This window comes from Hippoglossus hippoglossus, chromosome 13, assembly GCF_009819705.1.
Source record: "Hippoglossus hippoglossus isolate fHipHip1 chromosome 13, fHipHip1.pri, whole genome shotgun sequence".
Lineage (NCBI taxonomy): Eukaryota > Metazoa > Chordata > Actinopteri > Pleuronectiformes > Pleuronectidae > Hippoglossus > Hippoglossus hippoglossus.
In genome coordinates, this window is record NC_047163.1 from 7993061 (window position 1) to 8009565 (window position 16505).

At 42.8% G+C, this 16505-nt stretch overlaps 1 protein-coding gene across 1 annotated transcript in view; it reads right to left on the reverse strand.

The window, feature by feature from the left end:
• Positions 1-7797: 7797 nt before the first annotated feature.
• Positions 7798-16505, reverse strand: part of rtn4rl1b (reticulon 4 receptor-like 1b) — a 130246-nt gene continuing 121538 nt past the window's right edge. Inside the window, exons 2-3 of the mRNA XM_034604453.1 lie at positions 10150-10601; positions 7798-8715 (exon numbers count right to left, since the gene is read on the reverse strand). Coding sequence (XP_034460344.1) covers positions 7828-8715; positions 10150-10601 — 1340 coding nt within the window. The 3' untranslated portion in view covers positions 7798-7827. The remainder of the gene's footprint in view (positions 8716-10149; positions 10602-16505) is intronic.

The window sequence follows — 16505 nt, forward strand, 5'->3', positions numbered from 1 at the left end:
TCATGGAGACGCTGTAAAACTGGACACATAAACTGAGATGAAAACTAGATGGAACGACTGCATCTGTATTGATTCATTCGGCTAAACTTTTTATTCTTTCAAGAACTAGCTGAATTTATCTATTTGTTTCTTGCCTTGTTTGTCTGTGAGTCTGCAGATTCGAATACATTTTATGTGGAAAATAATTTTCCTTTAAATGGACACAATGTACACGTAAGACTCAGCATTCAACACTGTCAAATCGACAAGAGGGAAATGTGTCTCTTGAAAAGTATTTCAGTCACCAGCCCGTCCCTCCTCCACCTACCTACAACAATAACAACATCCTAAAGAAATCAATTTAACCTACATGCATTGTTATGGAGAAATGTGCCGTGCTGACTTTCATTAATTTCTCTGCATTTTCTCTCTGACTTGGGGTCAGACACGAGAGGATTGGTGAGTCTCTAATCCATGCAGGTGGTGCTGTGGCCTTGGGCGGCTCCAGTCCTCTCAGTTTAGTATGCAGCCTGGCTGGTTTTGCAGAATTGGAGCACACCAGCGCTCTGGGGGAACTTTAAGCTAAATAAATAGACAAAATAAAAGAGCTGGAATAAGAAAGGGTTTTAGAGAAAGAGGTGATATTAGCTTTGTGATTGAGTAGGGAGAGTGGGACTCGGAGAGGGAGAGGGAGCGGTGCAAGTGTTGTGGCATTTTTTGTGGCGTTTCTGCTCCTAATTATCATGTCCTCCAGTGTGCCGTCTCCCCTCCCGGCTCACCCACTTTCCTTTCAATTTTCTAATTGCCTGGTTTTAATTAAAGCCACACAGTTGTGACAGTGAGTCAATTAAAAGCCAAGGAATAGGCACAGATAGTCAAAGGCTGCATTTTTTTCAGGGGGCGGAGGTGAGGCAGGGGGGAGGTTTCCTGGGAGAGCGGTGTATTCACAATACCGTTGCACTGTCGGATACCTCAACAAGCTGCATCGCTCTACATGAATGTACGATGTGTAATCTCACATGCTGCTGCTTTGTGAGGAGACCCCGCGGTGTGTGAAGCCGGTGTTTGTTCTGTATCTGCGAGTTAGTGAGGATCTGCTAAAGCATGAAGTAAATTCCATCATCCGAGGGGGTTTGAGGGTCTGTGCACTTCAAGCGTCGTGTCAACATGGACACGGGTACTTATGCATGCAGTCCACCACTCCCCTTACCTCTGAATTCATCTTTGGACGTCCATGCTCTGGCGTCTTGCTTTTCATTTCATCGCCCATGCTATCAGGTCAGCTGCTCTCGGGATCTCACTTATTCCCTTTGTGTCCTGCGCGTGGCTCTGAAAAATAATCTTTCGCCACAGTTTCAATGTTTAACTGTTGAATCTGTAAACTTCCTGTTCCTGCTTTAAAATAAAAGCCCTCTAAGTGTTTCTGTTGATTCAATGCCATTCATTTGTTTTAAAAAGGTTTTTATGGTCATTGCAGGAACGGAAGATGCACGGCTTCACACCTTAGGCTCTTGGCATTTAGTTGAGTATAAATGAATGCTTTTGTCCAAGGTAATAGAATAGTCACATCAGAAACCAATGTAGCGGCTCCGCAGCAAACAAACAACAGACACATTTCCTGCGTGAACAACAGACAAGTGAGATGCAGCAGGTCAACGCAGCTAAAACGTGCTGCACATGCACCCAGTGTGGCCCCGGGAGTCAGAGACCGAGACAATGTGCTTTTTATTGTGGCTCATATTGGAATATATAAACTGTGTCCCACTAAAAGGTGACATCCTTTGGCGTCCTCTGTCTACTTGGTCTCCTATTCGCGTAACCAGCTTGTCTCCCTCTTACCTAAGCATCATTAGCTACTTCGAGCTATACGGCAAATACTAACGCGCAATCAATCCTGGGACAGGTCTGTGCCCAAGAAGGATCCACCAATTGGATCCCTGCTCTTCTTTCGAGCTTTTCAAAATGGGGCACTCCACTCGCACCCCTGTGACATGCAAACGCAGCCTCTGAAGAATGAGGCCCCTGAATTGGGACACAGCCGACACTGATCTACTGCACGTTCACGGAACGCGTCCTCCAAGTGGACTCCGAGCGAGGCGTCGTCAAAACAACGGAAGCGTCCCTGAGGGAGTTTAATTGACGTAGAAGAAGGGCTTTTGTGTTTGTATTTATATGCACAGTGTATTTATAGGGACGGCTCCTGCAGTGTGGTGACGCGGCTTGCACCTATTTATTTATGTTTTTTTCCTCACTTCCTTTCTTCTCTGTTTCATTAGCGTGATATCACGTCGGGCTGTGTTCCCTCTGTGTGTCATTTGAATCCCAGTCAATTCCCCTCCCTCTAACTTCTTCCATTACTGTAGCCCCCCCGCTCTCTCTCCCTCCGCTCCTCTCATTTTGTTTATAATACCACATTCCACATTTAAGAACTTATTTCTCCCCAATTACATCTTTTAATTATGCAGCAGCGTTTTTTGGCTGCGGCTTCTGACGATGCGGCCGCGTCCTACCTGCTCCTACACAGAGGATGTTCCAGCTGAACTGGGTCCTGACTGAACGCTGATTGCTCCTGGATCTCCTCTGCAGTGAGACAATTACAATTACGTCCCGGTCTTTGATGTGCTTTCCAAATAAGTGGGTCAATTCATGTGAGAGCATGTGAGTCAGATTCCAATTTACCCCCCTGTTGAGGAAAATCAAAGAGTTCTGTGTAAAACTCGCCATCGACAAGACAAGCTGGAAGAGATCGCCATGATGCAACCCAGTTGTGTGGCTGCCATTTATTTTCAGGGTCTTGTTTACATCTGCTTCAGCTTCATTACTCCAGAAATAAGTGTAATTAATGTGTTTCTTATAATTCTCGCTGTGGAAAAGCTTGCGGAGCTCAGTGATTACCTCAGTGACGGAGATGAATTGATGTCACAGTGACGTGCTCATACCTAATGAGTCAATAGAATCTGCAGGATAAACCTATAAATAACGACCAGGGTCTTGAAGTTTTTCAATTTTGATATATGAAGAAAAAAGTTTATATTTGCACATGGGAGTATTACTGTTTAAAAAAGAATTGCATTAAATATCTTAATCTTGATTTTAAGGTCCAGTCATTTGCTTTTTCAGACCTTTTTTTTTACCACATCTCATCATCTCCAGCACTAAATAATAACCAGGCCCTGTCATTGTCATAAAACCTGGAACATTGGTCACATGATAACGATCCCTGTCAGGCTCCCGTGATGAATGTGAGCTTCCTCCCTCATTTTCTCTCCAGTGTCTCCGGGGCAACAACTTTGGCTTCTCCCACAGTTGATGCCGGGACCAATTTCTGATAAACAGCTGATGTTCGGAGCAGCTGCTCACTTGCCGAAACCTTCTTAATAGAATAATTTGACATTTTAGCAAATAATCTCAAGAGTTTCTGTAGATGAGAAGTTAAACCATGTCTATATATGGTCATATGGTACAAATGGCTTCGGCTTGAAGGGATAGTTCAGCCAAAAATGAAAATCCACTTATTATCTATACTCACCACTGTGCCGATGAAGTGTTTGAGTCCACAAAACACTTTTAAAGTTTCAGGGGTAAACAGTGTTGCAGCCAAATCCAATAAAATTGAAGTAGCTGGGGACCAAATGTAAAAAACACAACAGAAAAAAAACATAAAATGCCTCCATACTACTCCTGTGGTGGCACTCAAATTTGTTGGCACCATTAACACCATGTTTTTAGACTAAACGTCTGCTGTTATCCTCTGAGCCTGGAGCCGTGTTCACATACGTACAAACCGCACAAGCTCTCGCCCCTATGCTGTCGCCCAAGGGATCAGTGAGAACTTGGGAGTGTTGTGAGAACTCGCGAGTTCTGTTGCGAGTTCTGATCTCGCCTCGCGCCCCTTGGGCAAGAACTTATGCAGTGTGTGAGCGCGAAGGTAAACGCGGCTCCATCGGCATAGTGGTGAGTAGATAATGAGTGAATCTTTATTTTTAGGTAACCCTAACCCTCCCTGTTAGACTGGAAACTGGGGCAAACAACACCCTATCAGCACACCTAAATCTCACTAATTAACATCTTGCATCTTAAATCTTACAAAAATTTAAATTAAAAATGTTTCCAGGCTTGATGCTAAGCTAACCCACCCCCTGGTTGTGGCCTGTTATTTAACAGACAAATATGAGAGTGATGTTTAAAAGATCTCAGCTGCTAAACCGTAGACACAGAGGAAGAACTGGAATGACGCATCACATCAGGTGCTGCAGCTGTAAGAAACACCGGTTGAGGCGTGAAGATAAGACTTTGCTTTCAACCACATCTCGTGATATTCATCAGTGAACGGAGCTGGCTCAGATATCCTGTCGTGTCTCGGGTTTAGCTGTCACCCATGACGTCGTTTGAAACTTCCAAAGTGACCTTGAGATTATTTTCTCACACGTACTGATCCAAAGATAAAAAATGACCTTGCATGCTTAAGTCAATCAGATAAAGTACCAGTATATCAATCTGTTAAACTAACCCTGGAAACATAATCTATTCAAATCAATTACTTTTGAAAAATTTAAACAGTTTTCAGCTTTCATTAAAAGTTCAAATTTGTCTTTTCTTTACCCTGCAGCAGATAAACTGTAAGATGAAAATGTAAAATGTTCCGTTAACCACTGCTGCGATCGCTGTAAATAAGCACTTACACACTGACATGCACTTCTGTGCCCATCACGTTGGTAAGTGCATGTTTCCATTTCCTCTCTTTACTTTGCATTAATGGATCTTTATGTGCAAACTTATTAGAGAACCCACGCCCCATCAGCTCCTGTAAATAGTTACAAATGGATACAGGGATGCCTTTAATTTTTCGTGACGACCAGTTAACATCTCATTCGGCTCGTTCCATTGCAATGGAAAATAGAAAACCAGTTTGGATATGATCACAATGGAAGGCATTGACATTGACACTATTTGGATCCATATCAACTAAAACATATTTATATTGTAACTGCGTGCATCATATTGAAAACCTGAATATTGGCAAGGTTTGGAATGTGGGTTCAGACCAGCATGAGTAGGCTAATTTGTTAAAGATTAAGTGTAATAAAATCGGATTCAGCTTTTTTAATTTAATTGCTTCATTTTTTTTTTGCACAGTTCCTAGGATAAAAAAGTTAAAACAATTAAAACGAGGGGATTTAATGAGTAATGATAACAAAAGCGCAAAAGCAAAAGCATTGGAAGATGCAGAGTAGGAGTAGTTACACCAGCTGCCAGACCAGCTATCAATTTAAACATAATTACACAGCACTCTTAACCATGCACATCACCAGTCCTTCTGTGCTCATTTATCATTTAACAGAATATGAAAAAGAAAAATTAAATTGAACACTTACTCGTGGATCAATTTCTATCACAGTGAGGGATATTTAGAGAAAAGGAAATAGAATTTATGTTCTAAAGGCCCATTAATAATAATAATAGCTTGGAATATCTACAGATTCCATGTGACACTTTCATTAATAACCTTAGTGTTTTTTAAATGATTTATTGACCTGCAGTATATCACATTGCAGCCTTCATGAATTTTCCTTTTTTTCCCCCCCAGGTGGCCAGGTACTTATTTCCTGTGTGTTGGTGATAAAATCCCATTTGCAGCAAATATTTCTCTAATAGTTACACTGTGTAATGCACATAAATCCAAGATACGTTCAGGGGGAGTTGCAGGACGAAGCCGTAGTTTAGACAGCGAGGTCTGATCGGTGGAGACAGATTGCACAGCAGAGCAAAGACAGAGGGGGAAACAGGGTGGAGGGGAAAAAAAGCTAAATTTGCTGACAGAATCAATTTCTGGTTTAAATGAATTAAAAGGAACGAGAGGCTGGAGAAGGGGATTGAGCGTGCATGCCTTCTCCCTCCTGTGGATAAGCCCATAAAACCTGGAACGGAACAATAAACAGACTCAGACTGCAACGGTAGACATAAGAAGATATAGATTTTAATATCTTTATAAACATTTTTGTACTGTTGTTCTCCGATGATAACTTACGGAACGACTGAAGTATGGCAAAGAAAGAGGACAATGAGGCATACAGTCGAAAGAAGAAAGAGGGAGGTGAGGAATTTGTGCATCAACAAAGCAAATGTTCTAAAAATATAACAGTGAAAAAAAAATACGTAAATAAACAGATCACCAGGAAATCAAAAAATTGAAAGACTCCCCCCGCCGACAGCGGGAGGAGCAGAGAACCCTGTTATCATCATTGATGTCACTGATATTGTTTTTGTCATAGTAATACAGTAAATGATTAAATATCAGCACTGCAAGAAGTCCTCGTCTCCATTGTCTAATGGTACAGTTCACATCACTGATACAAACACCATCTTATCCGTGGATCCAAGGGAGGCACACATGCTCCAGAGGTGCAACAAGATGTCCGTCGGTCCGTCTGCATTGTGCTGCCGTCCCCTTACTCCTTCAGAAGTGATTGTCTTGGTCTTGGAAATCCTCACGTCCACGGACAGTCACGTCACTTAATTAAGAGGCAAGATTCTCTCTGCACGATCCCTGTTTTGCCATGCTCCCGTTTTTTAAAATCTTTTTTTTTTTCCTCTCTCATCACAAATCATTTAAGGTCCACACAGATTTTCGCCCCCTCATGTTCTTGTGTTCCTCAGAAGTTACGTGAAAAAAACAAAAACGTGTGTTCCTCATGTTCTCAATGAGGGAAATACACCCGTGCCGAGGAGGGATCCGCCCAGCACGACCTCACTGGGAAACTGAGAAACCCCCGGTTGAACCCCCGGGCCTCTAAGGCTCCTGTTGCCTAGGTCCATTTTGTGTCTTAGAAAAATTAAATGAACAACATCTGACACAAGATATAGACAGACTCTTCAATATTCACAGCTTGATCAACCAGAGACAGTTTTTTTCCAAGCAAATGAAAATAGCACATGGCAGTTCCCCGTCATCTTGAAAAAACAATTAGCAGCTTATTATTCAGTTGCACAGAGGGAGAAAAGTGGTGAAAGTGAAGATGGAGGCAGAGTTGTGTGTAGAAATGTGGTTAAATACGCAGAAAGCTTGTTGCAATACCTGAAAAAAAAAAGGAAAATTGCCATTTGTTACAGATTCATACAGTGTATGAGCAAACTGCTTGTTATACTTATGGCCTTAATACATCTGTGGCTATAGATTTCCATTAGAGAGACACATTCCCATGTCTGACACTGACGGACAATTTATTGCCGAGTTTACACTGTACCTCTGTGTGTATGAGAAACTCATGTTTGGACATACTGTGAGCAAAGGGTGCGACAGAAAAACATATTTGGCAGAAAGCATGAGACCAAGAAAAGACTGATACCAAAGGCTTTACAGCTCCGTCGACTTTCCCTTTGTAGCTTCTTGACAGCGACTTAAAAACTGAAAATTAAAGCAGGAACGAGCACTTAAAGACCAAGCTCCTCTGTCTCAGAGCTCACCAACAAGTTCTACCTCGCGTGCTCTGTCATCTCGTATCCGTCGCTCTCTTTTCACCAAATAGTTTGGTTCCGTGAGCTCCAGCTGAGGGAAAAACAGAAGTTACAAAAATAGATTGGATGACGATGAAATTGTACTGGCTTCAGTGGCAGTGCAAGCTTGGTCTGTGTTCATCTTTCCATTCTCAGTCCCTCCAAAGTTTTGTGCTGCGAGTCTCTGTGCTGATTTTTTTTCAGTCTGGACAGTTAAGCTCCCTACACAACATTTACACATATAATCACACACACACACACATACATAAGACACACAGGCCTTGTAGTGCAGGAGCAAGAGAGGATCTGAGGGCTGTGTTTTTTGTTATTAGCATTAGCAAAACCCTCTGAAGGTCAACGGAGGATATTGTCCAGATTTGTTGTTATCAAGGCCACAAGGAGGGCGTAGACATGTAGTAAGGAATGGGATGAGGTTGCCCTGTTGGCTTGCTGAACCCCACTAGGGGGACGAACAGTGGTCCGGGGGGTGCACTTGTGCTTCCTCCTCGTGACGGTGCCGTCTGGGGACGTGTGGTCATGTTTTCCCCCGTCTGTGAAGTCTGGGGAGGAATCCTCCTTGTCCGCCATGACCTCCTTGGAGTGAACCTCATTGTCACCCTTCCCCTTGCTCACCCTGTTACGAGACTTTGTGCAGTTCCGAGAGCGGCCGGGCCTCGAGGGGTGCACTATGTGGGTCTGCCCTCCAGAGCCCCCATCCATGCTGCGATTCATGGACGGATTCACCGTGCCAGATAAATTGTTAGTCTGGGCTCTGGACTCAGAGTTGGGAACAGTTGGGGAACAGTTGGGGAAATCCTCCTTGCGCAGCTCTTTGAGGTCTTTCCCGACCAAATCAGCTGGTGCCTCACAGCCCACGGAGGAGGTTGACCCTCTGAAACGTTTCAACCATTCCCAGAGCGTCAGGGCCTTGCAGTCACATGTCCAGGGATTGTTGTTGAGGCGCAGGTATTCGAGGGCGGGTAGCATGTCCAGGCACTGTCCGGACAGCTGTATCAGGGAGTTGTTGAACAGGAACAGGGTGGTGAGACGTTTCAGGTCGTGGAAGGCCAGGCGGTCGACCCACTCGATCTGGTTTTGGTGCAGGAGCAGTCGGTCCAGGGCTCGAAGGCCCCTGAAGGTATTCTGGTTGATGCTCCACAGACGGTTTCCATGCAGGAACAGGTGGCTCAGGTTGTGGAGGTCCATGAATGTGTCATCCTGCAGAAACTTCAGGTGATTATCCTGAGGAGAGAGGAGAGCATCCAGTCACAAATTACACATCGTGCAGTATTTTCACTCCAATATCGTACCGTAATACTGTAACTTTAATATTTGTCTGCAGGCCACGAAAAGCATTTGTATAAATCTAAGCTTAACAAACCTTTTAAAGTACAATTGTAAGAGAGTAACAAGAACAGGTCGCGGAAATATGTCAGGGTACATTTAATTTTATCGTATGGACATAAAAATGGTCTTTATGGTTTTGGTTGTAATTCAGTTGTTTCAATGTACATTTAAGTTGTGAGCTGGTTCAAGAGGAACTGTTTATCTTTAAAGAAAATATACATTAAGAAAATGTCTACAGAGAAATGATGTTGACAGAATATTTTACAAAACTATGCTTTTTTTCCTCCCTCTTCATCTACTGAATGCAGTAAACAAAGAAAACCCATAAAAAGGGGAGTTGGTTATTTGTCTGCACGCCAGTGTAAAATCAGTTTGTGCTGTGTGTTTGTGAACTACTGTTTAAACACGGGAACAAATTAAATATTCAACGTGTTTGTAACCTAGGTTGCCTTCTGTAGTTTACACAGTTACAGATGTTGTTTAAACGCATCGTCTAGAGATGTTGCTAGTTTACGTAGCTCGCAGGAGTTCCTTAAATGCATCACCTGCTGAGCAGCTGCTGACTGAGAAGACATGTTCAAGACCAAAGTGAAGTTTGGTCCCAAGAAAAAAATAAATAACTTCAGCAATTTGTGAAAGAGTGGAAGTGGGTCGGGAGCTGTGAGTGTCTCCAGAGGGAGGAAAGTACTGAAGTGTCCACGAGCTGTGAGAGAGAAGTTCTCCTCGGCTCAAACTTCATTCTGTGTTTGCTTCCGAACCACATGGATCATCCAGGTGAGTCCATTAGCACTAACAATTCTTTCAAAACAAGAGTTCACTGCATGTTGCTCTGTTTCATTAGTCAAGTGGCAAAAAACCTTCAGATTTACTAAATTAATTTTTAAAGTGCTTTGAATACTATTATTTAAAAAAGGGAAAGGGTCAGGGAGAGTTCACAAATGTTTTATAATAGTTATTATCTTGTTGTGTGAATTCCAGTATATGAAGGGAAAAGAGACATTTGAAGTATGAGTTCTTCGCTTGTTCATCTACTGCTTCATCATCATCGCTCTGGTTGTTTCCCTTGTTTCACCTGGATGCTGATGTGTGGATGTTGTTTAAAGAGCGGTAGGAGGCAAATTGGGTATCGAGAATTGTGGAAATTTTATGTTAACTGTATCGACAACAAAGTTTTTGGTATTGTGACATCCCTAATGCACATAAACATATTTATCCTCTAGACAGAAAACATGGGTTGTATTTGAATGAATTAGAATTATTTACACATGAGTTGAAGTGACAGCCCGACTAGGTTTTAGTGATACAATGAACCAGAAACATCAAGCTTACCTGCAAGTAGAGATACTGCAGGTTTCTGAGGCCTTGGAAGATGTTATTCGGAAGCGAACTGAGTCCACAGCGGTACAGGTGCAGCGCGTTGAGCCGACTCAGGCCGTGAAAGGTGTCTTCAGCCAGGGAGCGCAGGTGGCGGTTGTCTCCCAGATCCAGCTCCTCCAGCAGCGTGAAGCCGTGGAAGGTGGAGGGCTCAATGTATGTGATGTTGTTGGAATAAATCCAGAGAGTGACTGTGTTGGAGCTGAAGTGGCCCCGAAGTAAGCGGTGGATCTTATTGTTCTGTAAGAAGATGCGCTCGCTGTCGGGAGGGATGCCTTCAGGGACGGACAGGAAGTTGTGGGCTTGGCAGGAGACGGTGCTGGGTGCAGTGTAGCAGATACAGTGACGAGGGCAGGACCAGGAGAACTCAAGTCCGCAGAGAACCAGCAGGAACTCCAGCCCGCAGCCTGCAATGAACACACACAAAGAAAGAAATAATTTAAGTTCCCTTTTTAAACTTGAAAGTTAAACTTAGTGCCTTCTGGTATAGCTCAGAACCGGGAAAGAGGAAATATACTATAAATGAAAAACACTCAAGTCTTATCCATGCTAGCAGGACAAAAATATACCATGTTTAACATCATCATCATAGTTTGACGTCGAGGGATCACTAATGATCCTCTAATGATCCTTAATATCTGCAGCAAATCTCATGATAATCCATCCAGCACATGCAGTTGTCAGAAGATTTCACCCAGAACCACAAATCTGAATGTCATGCTCATGAACGTCTGCACAAAATCTCACAGCAAACCCCTGAATAGTTGGATATCCAGGCTGAAACATTGTAGTATGTGCTGAAGTCAGGTCAGGATACAAGAGCACCAAGAACTCCGTGATTAGTCGAGCTGTTAATTTGCAAATTAATTCCTCATGTGATTCCGTGCCAGTTGGGGATGTGTTTCTTGTCATGGGTCCATTTAGCGTTTTTGTTTTTCACACAGCGGAGACATTGTCTTTCTTATCTGTTCAACTCATGGCACAGTTATCCCCTCCAATATTCTGCCACCTCAGGGAGATGCACTATTAAGCGTCCAATCTCTTGCCTAAGTCCATTGGTACTACTCTGCAGTGAGCAGAGGCTGTCATCAGTCTGTTTGAGCTGTTAAATGGGGCGTGGAATGCTTATTTAAACTTGTAGTAAGCTGCTCTGAGGCGCTTTCTGATCGGTGACACGATTCCCCAGAACCCTGAGACAGGATATGCGACTTATCCACAGTCTCATCTAAAATGAGCACAACTCAAACCCCCCTCCGCCCGCCGCCATCACGAATGTTCCATCTGACAACCCCTGGCTGTCTTGTGCTCAATTTATTATTCACAGCGTGACACCGACCTGATTCACTGCCACTAATCGATATGCCTTTGTTGCCTTTGAACTCACCCTGTAATCCTGGGTCTTAATGCTCAGAATTCAGGAGCTGCAGAATTACTCTCCGCCCGAGAGACAGGCGTATTTATCTGAATGTATTTTCTTGCCAAATTGTGGCTAAGCTGTGACATTCAGCGTCTGACTCCACTGACCTTTAACAGTAATTCTGCGTCTAGCCGGAGCTCGGAGCTGCATGTCACCTGAATGGGAGTGTGCTCGGGCACGGATCTAATCCTATTTGTTAAACCCCTCCGCTGGGCGACAATGGAAATGTATGCATCCTCCTGAACCAGAACTGTGCCCACTAAATGAGGCGATTATTCACGGTTGAACACTGTCAGAAACTTTAATTTGAGTGTGCGCTCACGTGCAGGTGAAACGCTGTGTTTGAGCCCCATGATTTTCCATGAGAGCAGTTTATTTAGACTTTTCATTATAATGTCATAACCTTCATCTTCTCTTTATTGCCGGCTGCCAAGGCCAAACAAGAATGTATGACTGTTTTGTCACTCCATACTCGACTCCCCATGAAGATGCATCGAGCCTTAGCACCTATATTGACTGAGTAAATAGGGGGAAACGTTTTGCATTACTCCCGTGAATTACATGTTTGGTTTATTTAGCAGATAAATAAGTAATACAAGACGCAGTAAATGTCCCAGCCGCTCTTTGAGGAACATTTGCATGAAGCAGCAGCCACTGGGAACTTGGGACGCAGCTCTCCTGTCAATTGGTTTGGTGTTGGTTCACATTTTATTACACTTCTGACCCTCACAGAAGATTCTTCTTTTTATAAATAATGCACAAAATGATGGAAATTTAATCTTTTCTTTTGCTTTTTACATTTGTTCCGAGATGAAATGATACTTGTTTCAATCACCTGCCTGTGCAGGAATTCATCCAGGATGTTCCATTATTCATCAATCTGATCTCCCTGCCACTCTAAAATTATATTTTTTCCGGGGCCTTAAACTATTTCCATTAACTGTTTTCCTCATGCATGACTTCAGTGGAATTAGGTACCAGATAGTGAAATTATCCGAGGAGGTGGGAGACACACAGATAAGCGTGAGACACAGCGAAAAGCAGCAAGGGAATGAGAATGTAGATGCTGCCTAGATAGTGAGACAATTTGAATCAGTGATCTGCTAATCATCTTGGACACATGAGGATGCACCTCCTCGCCTCTCACTCTGCTCAGCTTGTCAGGACAAAGTAATAGATTCTTTACCCCGCTTAATCTAATCCTCTCAAATGGCTGTTTTTACTGCTTTGCCAAACACCGCTCTATTTGTGGGGGGAAAGCATTGAGACTAAAAGGATGGCGGATGGAGTTTAATGTCTCTTTCTCATTCCCTATGAACAAAACCAAAAAACTTTCAACTTCATCCCTGGTGAGGCTTTAGAAGATGTGAACTTCTGATGTGGATGCTCTTTTGATGCTGCCAGTACGGTCTTTGGCGCATGCAGATGGAGTGACTGGGGAGAGGCGTACACTCTTTTCCTTGTTTTCTGCAACACTGAGAGCTTGTGTGTGTTCTCTCTTACAGGCGGCACAACATGCGCTTCCACTGGAGACTTTAACACCTGCCAGCTCACTGGTCTCAGCCCCCATGTATTTACACTGCCAACGCTTGCATTCACACAAACACAATGCGTCGTATGTATTTACCGTTTGTGTCGGCTTTCTAGAGCTACAATGAGACATGCGTTCTGGAGCACACGTGGATCAGGTTTGGGAACGAACGGGGCCAGACTGTGTCAGTGTGACGAACATAAAAGGCTGACTGGCGCTTGTTTACACTGCTTTGAATAGGGAGACTGGTTTTCGGCAACAAAGGAAGAAATACATATTGTGTGGGAATGCTGTCCTTAAATGAAATGTAAGAAATTAATGTGTGTCATAACTACATTGTGCTTGGGCACAAAGAGCCATTCAGCTCAAATTGTATTATAAAAATAGCTTTGGACACGACGTAGCGTATATATGTATGCCAATGGTGCCTATTGGAATTTGGCAGGATAAAGGAGAGGCCCTGGAAGAGACATAATGGTTTTTTGGAAAGGAAAATGTGCATCTATTTCTGGTAGGAGTCTGGACTGTGTATTAAGACTTTCGTCACAAGTGGTTCACCTCCAAGTGGTCCCCTATGCAGCTTTCCATCACCCTCTCTTTCCTGCCTACTGGTTTCCGATGACAGATGCTATTGATGGCTTCTTACAGGGAGAATCACGTTTGACACGGCGACCCCATCCTCACCAAAATTCTCTTTTTTCTTCGGGGGAGTGGAAAGAAAGTGGATAAATAGATGAATAAAACAGAGTGGTGCGGGTCCCCCGACAGACAATGGGAAGGGAATGAGTAGAATATCAATGAAACATAGTTCACACTAGATTTGCCCTCATGAATAACACATGTCTGCTAATAGGAGGGAAACAGTACGTCTAGAGTTGTGTGACTCTGCCCATCATTAGACTGGACAAACTCAATTTCCTGTGTCTCTCCAAAGACCCTGATAGGCACCCTGGTGTTTTCGCTGCAGTTATTACCTGCTTCTAAATAACGTCTTGGCTCCGCACTCAGAGGTGTTTACGATCATGTTCATGCATATAGCGGTTAATAATGGTAAACTCTGGTGAACTTTTACGCTGTGGAACCAATTTAGGTTTCACTCTATACTGTAATCACATGTAAATACCCAAAGTTTTCCTGTGTTAAATAGTTTTTCCAACTGCATTTTAACAAGTTCAACTTTTGATTTGTAGTCGAACCAGGCTTTCTAACAATACAAAAGTAAGTCTAAACAGAATCTAATGTGTTTAGCTAATAAAATGAATAGTGGAACTAGAACTAAAGGTCTGAACAGTGGCCATTTTGTATAACTTGATTTAGTTTAACATGTACTGTCAAGTCACGTGCCAGACTTCGTTATCAGACTATTTATTTAAAAAAATATGAACATTAAATAAAATATTACTGCAAAAAAACATGTGGATGCTGTTATTATTATTTTTTCTTCTATTTCTCATGTCTGTTTACATCTGAATTATGTATTTGTAGTTGTTTACATCCCAAATATGTTGTTTTAAGATCTCTAATATATGTTTAATCCCAAAGCATCTTTTAATAGACTTGAAAAAATGTTGGCAATATTAATAAGGAGTAACCTCAATAAATTATAAGTTTTTACATAAACTCGCTTTTTATTTATCTTCGTTTATATAAACTTTGGTTTCACAGCGAACTGAACAATGCTCCAATCGGATCATCAGCTCCTGACATTTCCAGTGTGGGTCAATGACTGCAATTTTATTTTAATTAGCAAAGTTGGAATTAAAGCTTTAAAAGCTGTTTCTTACAATTTGCAAAGAAAATCTCTGACTTGCAAAAAAAACCCACTGATGACTTCTATTATTTTCTGACTGAACAGCAAACTCACACATGAGCGACCGTGCCAACAGCTGTGACCAGCACCACGTCTGCCCGGCAATATTTGTTTTTGTTTTTTCACAGCCAACTGCAGAATGTAATAGATTTAGTCTCATTTGCCATTCCCTGGCTCCACTGCAGGCAATACAGCCTCATAAGGGTCCCTGACAATTCTTCTAGTGGATGAAAGTAAAATGGGGGAGAACAATGACAACGCTAAGGTCTTCGAAGAAATGCAGCAGAATTGAAATGTATCACTTTGCTGTGATATCCCTTCTGGTGCAGATGCGCGAGCGTGTACGTGTGCGTTTGTGTTTCTGTCTGTACTGGAGCTGGTCTCATCTCTTATCTCATGGCAACACACTACACATAAATGAGGTCACACAGAGCTGATAGGGTAATTATTCTATACAGTGAATTTTCTAAAATATCAACGAGTAGTTTTTGTTCTTGGAAAATCCCCAAACATTTTATTTTTCTCCATCTTCTCCTGTGATAGATACAAATAAGAGATATAGAAGTCTTACTTTCACCTTATTCACCTTATCACTGTTCTTCATAAACTTTTAATACTCGGATATCGAGGCTCAGTGGGACTCGTGCTTTTGATTTATATTTGGTAGTTCTGCTCCATTTTCCTTTCGTTGGTGCCATGTCTGTCGGCACAGTGCTGTGCAACTGCACATCGTCAACTATCTTCAATGTCGTCATCACTTCCTGTGCACTAATTGTTTGATCCTTCTTTTCTCAGTTTGGCCTAAATTTGAGGAACACAGTTTGTGATTCTATTCCTGCTGAGACGGGGGGGGGGGGACGGGTGGAGTTTAAAGCAGATGAAAACTGGGGCCGACATCAGCACACACAGTGCCAAGTTATGTCAGGGTTAATTGGAGCAGCGTGCTCTCCACAGTATTGATATTTATGTCCGCTAAGTGCTACTTTATGGCCGGTTTAATATTGTGAACAGCAGTAGCCGGTCAATGATGTGGCTCTGTCGATGAATATCTTCAGATTGAGAAAAGGACAAAGGGAGAGAAACTTCAGTTAGAGAGAGAGAGAGAGAGCGAGAGAGAGAGAGAGAGAGAGAGAGAGAGAGAGAGAGAGAGAGAGAGAGAGGTTTATGTGGGAGACTATGACAGAGGTCTCTCTCTCACCTCAATAGAACAGACACTTGCAACTGCAGAGAGTTAGTTATGGTGCTTTTGCAACACATAAACGCATTAGGCAAGCAAGCAACGGACCAGAGGGAAGTTGAACATGAAAAAGCCAGAGATGGTGTGAGTGACAGCAGTGTTTCTCAGGTTGAGGAATCAAGAGGGCCTAAAAATAACTCATCCAAACAAGCTGCGCCATATGAAGCATGTACAGAATAAAGATGAGGATTTGTTGAGGGTGTGCAGGTGAATAAAGCACGACGCCGAAGGAGCCAGGCAGAGAGGCAGGTAGCTGTTCGCTCAGCTATCCACAGATGTTTAAAACCCACGTTTTAATTAGCAGACTTTAATGGAT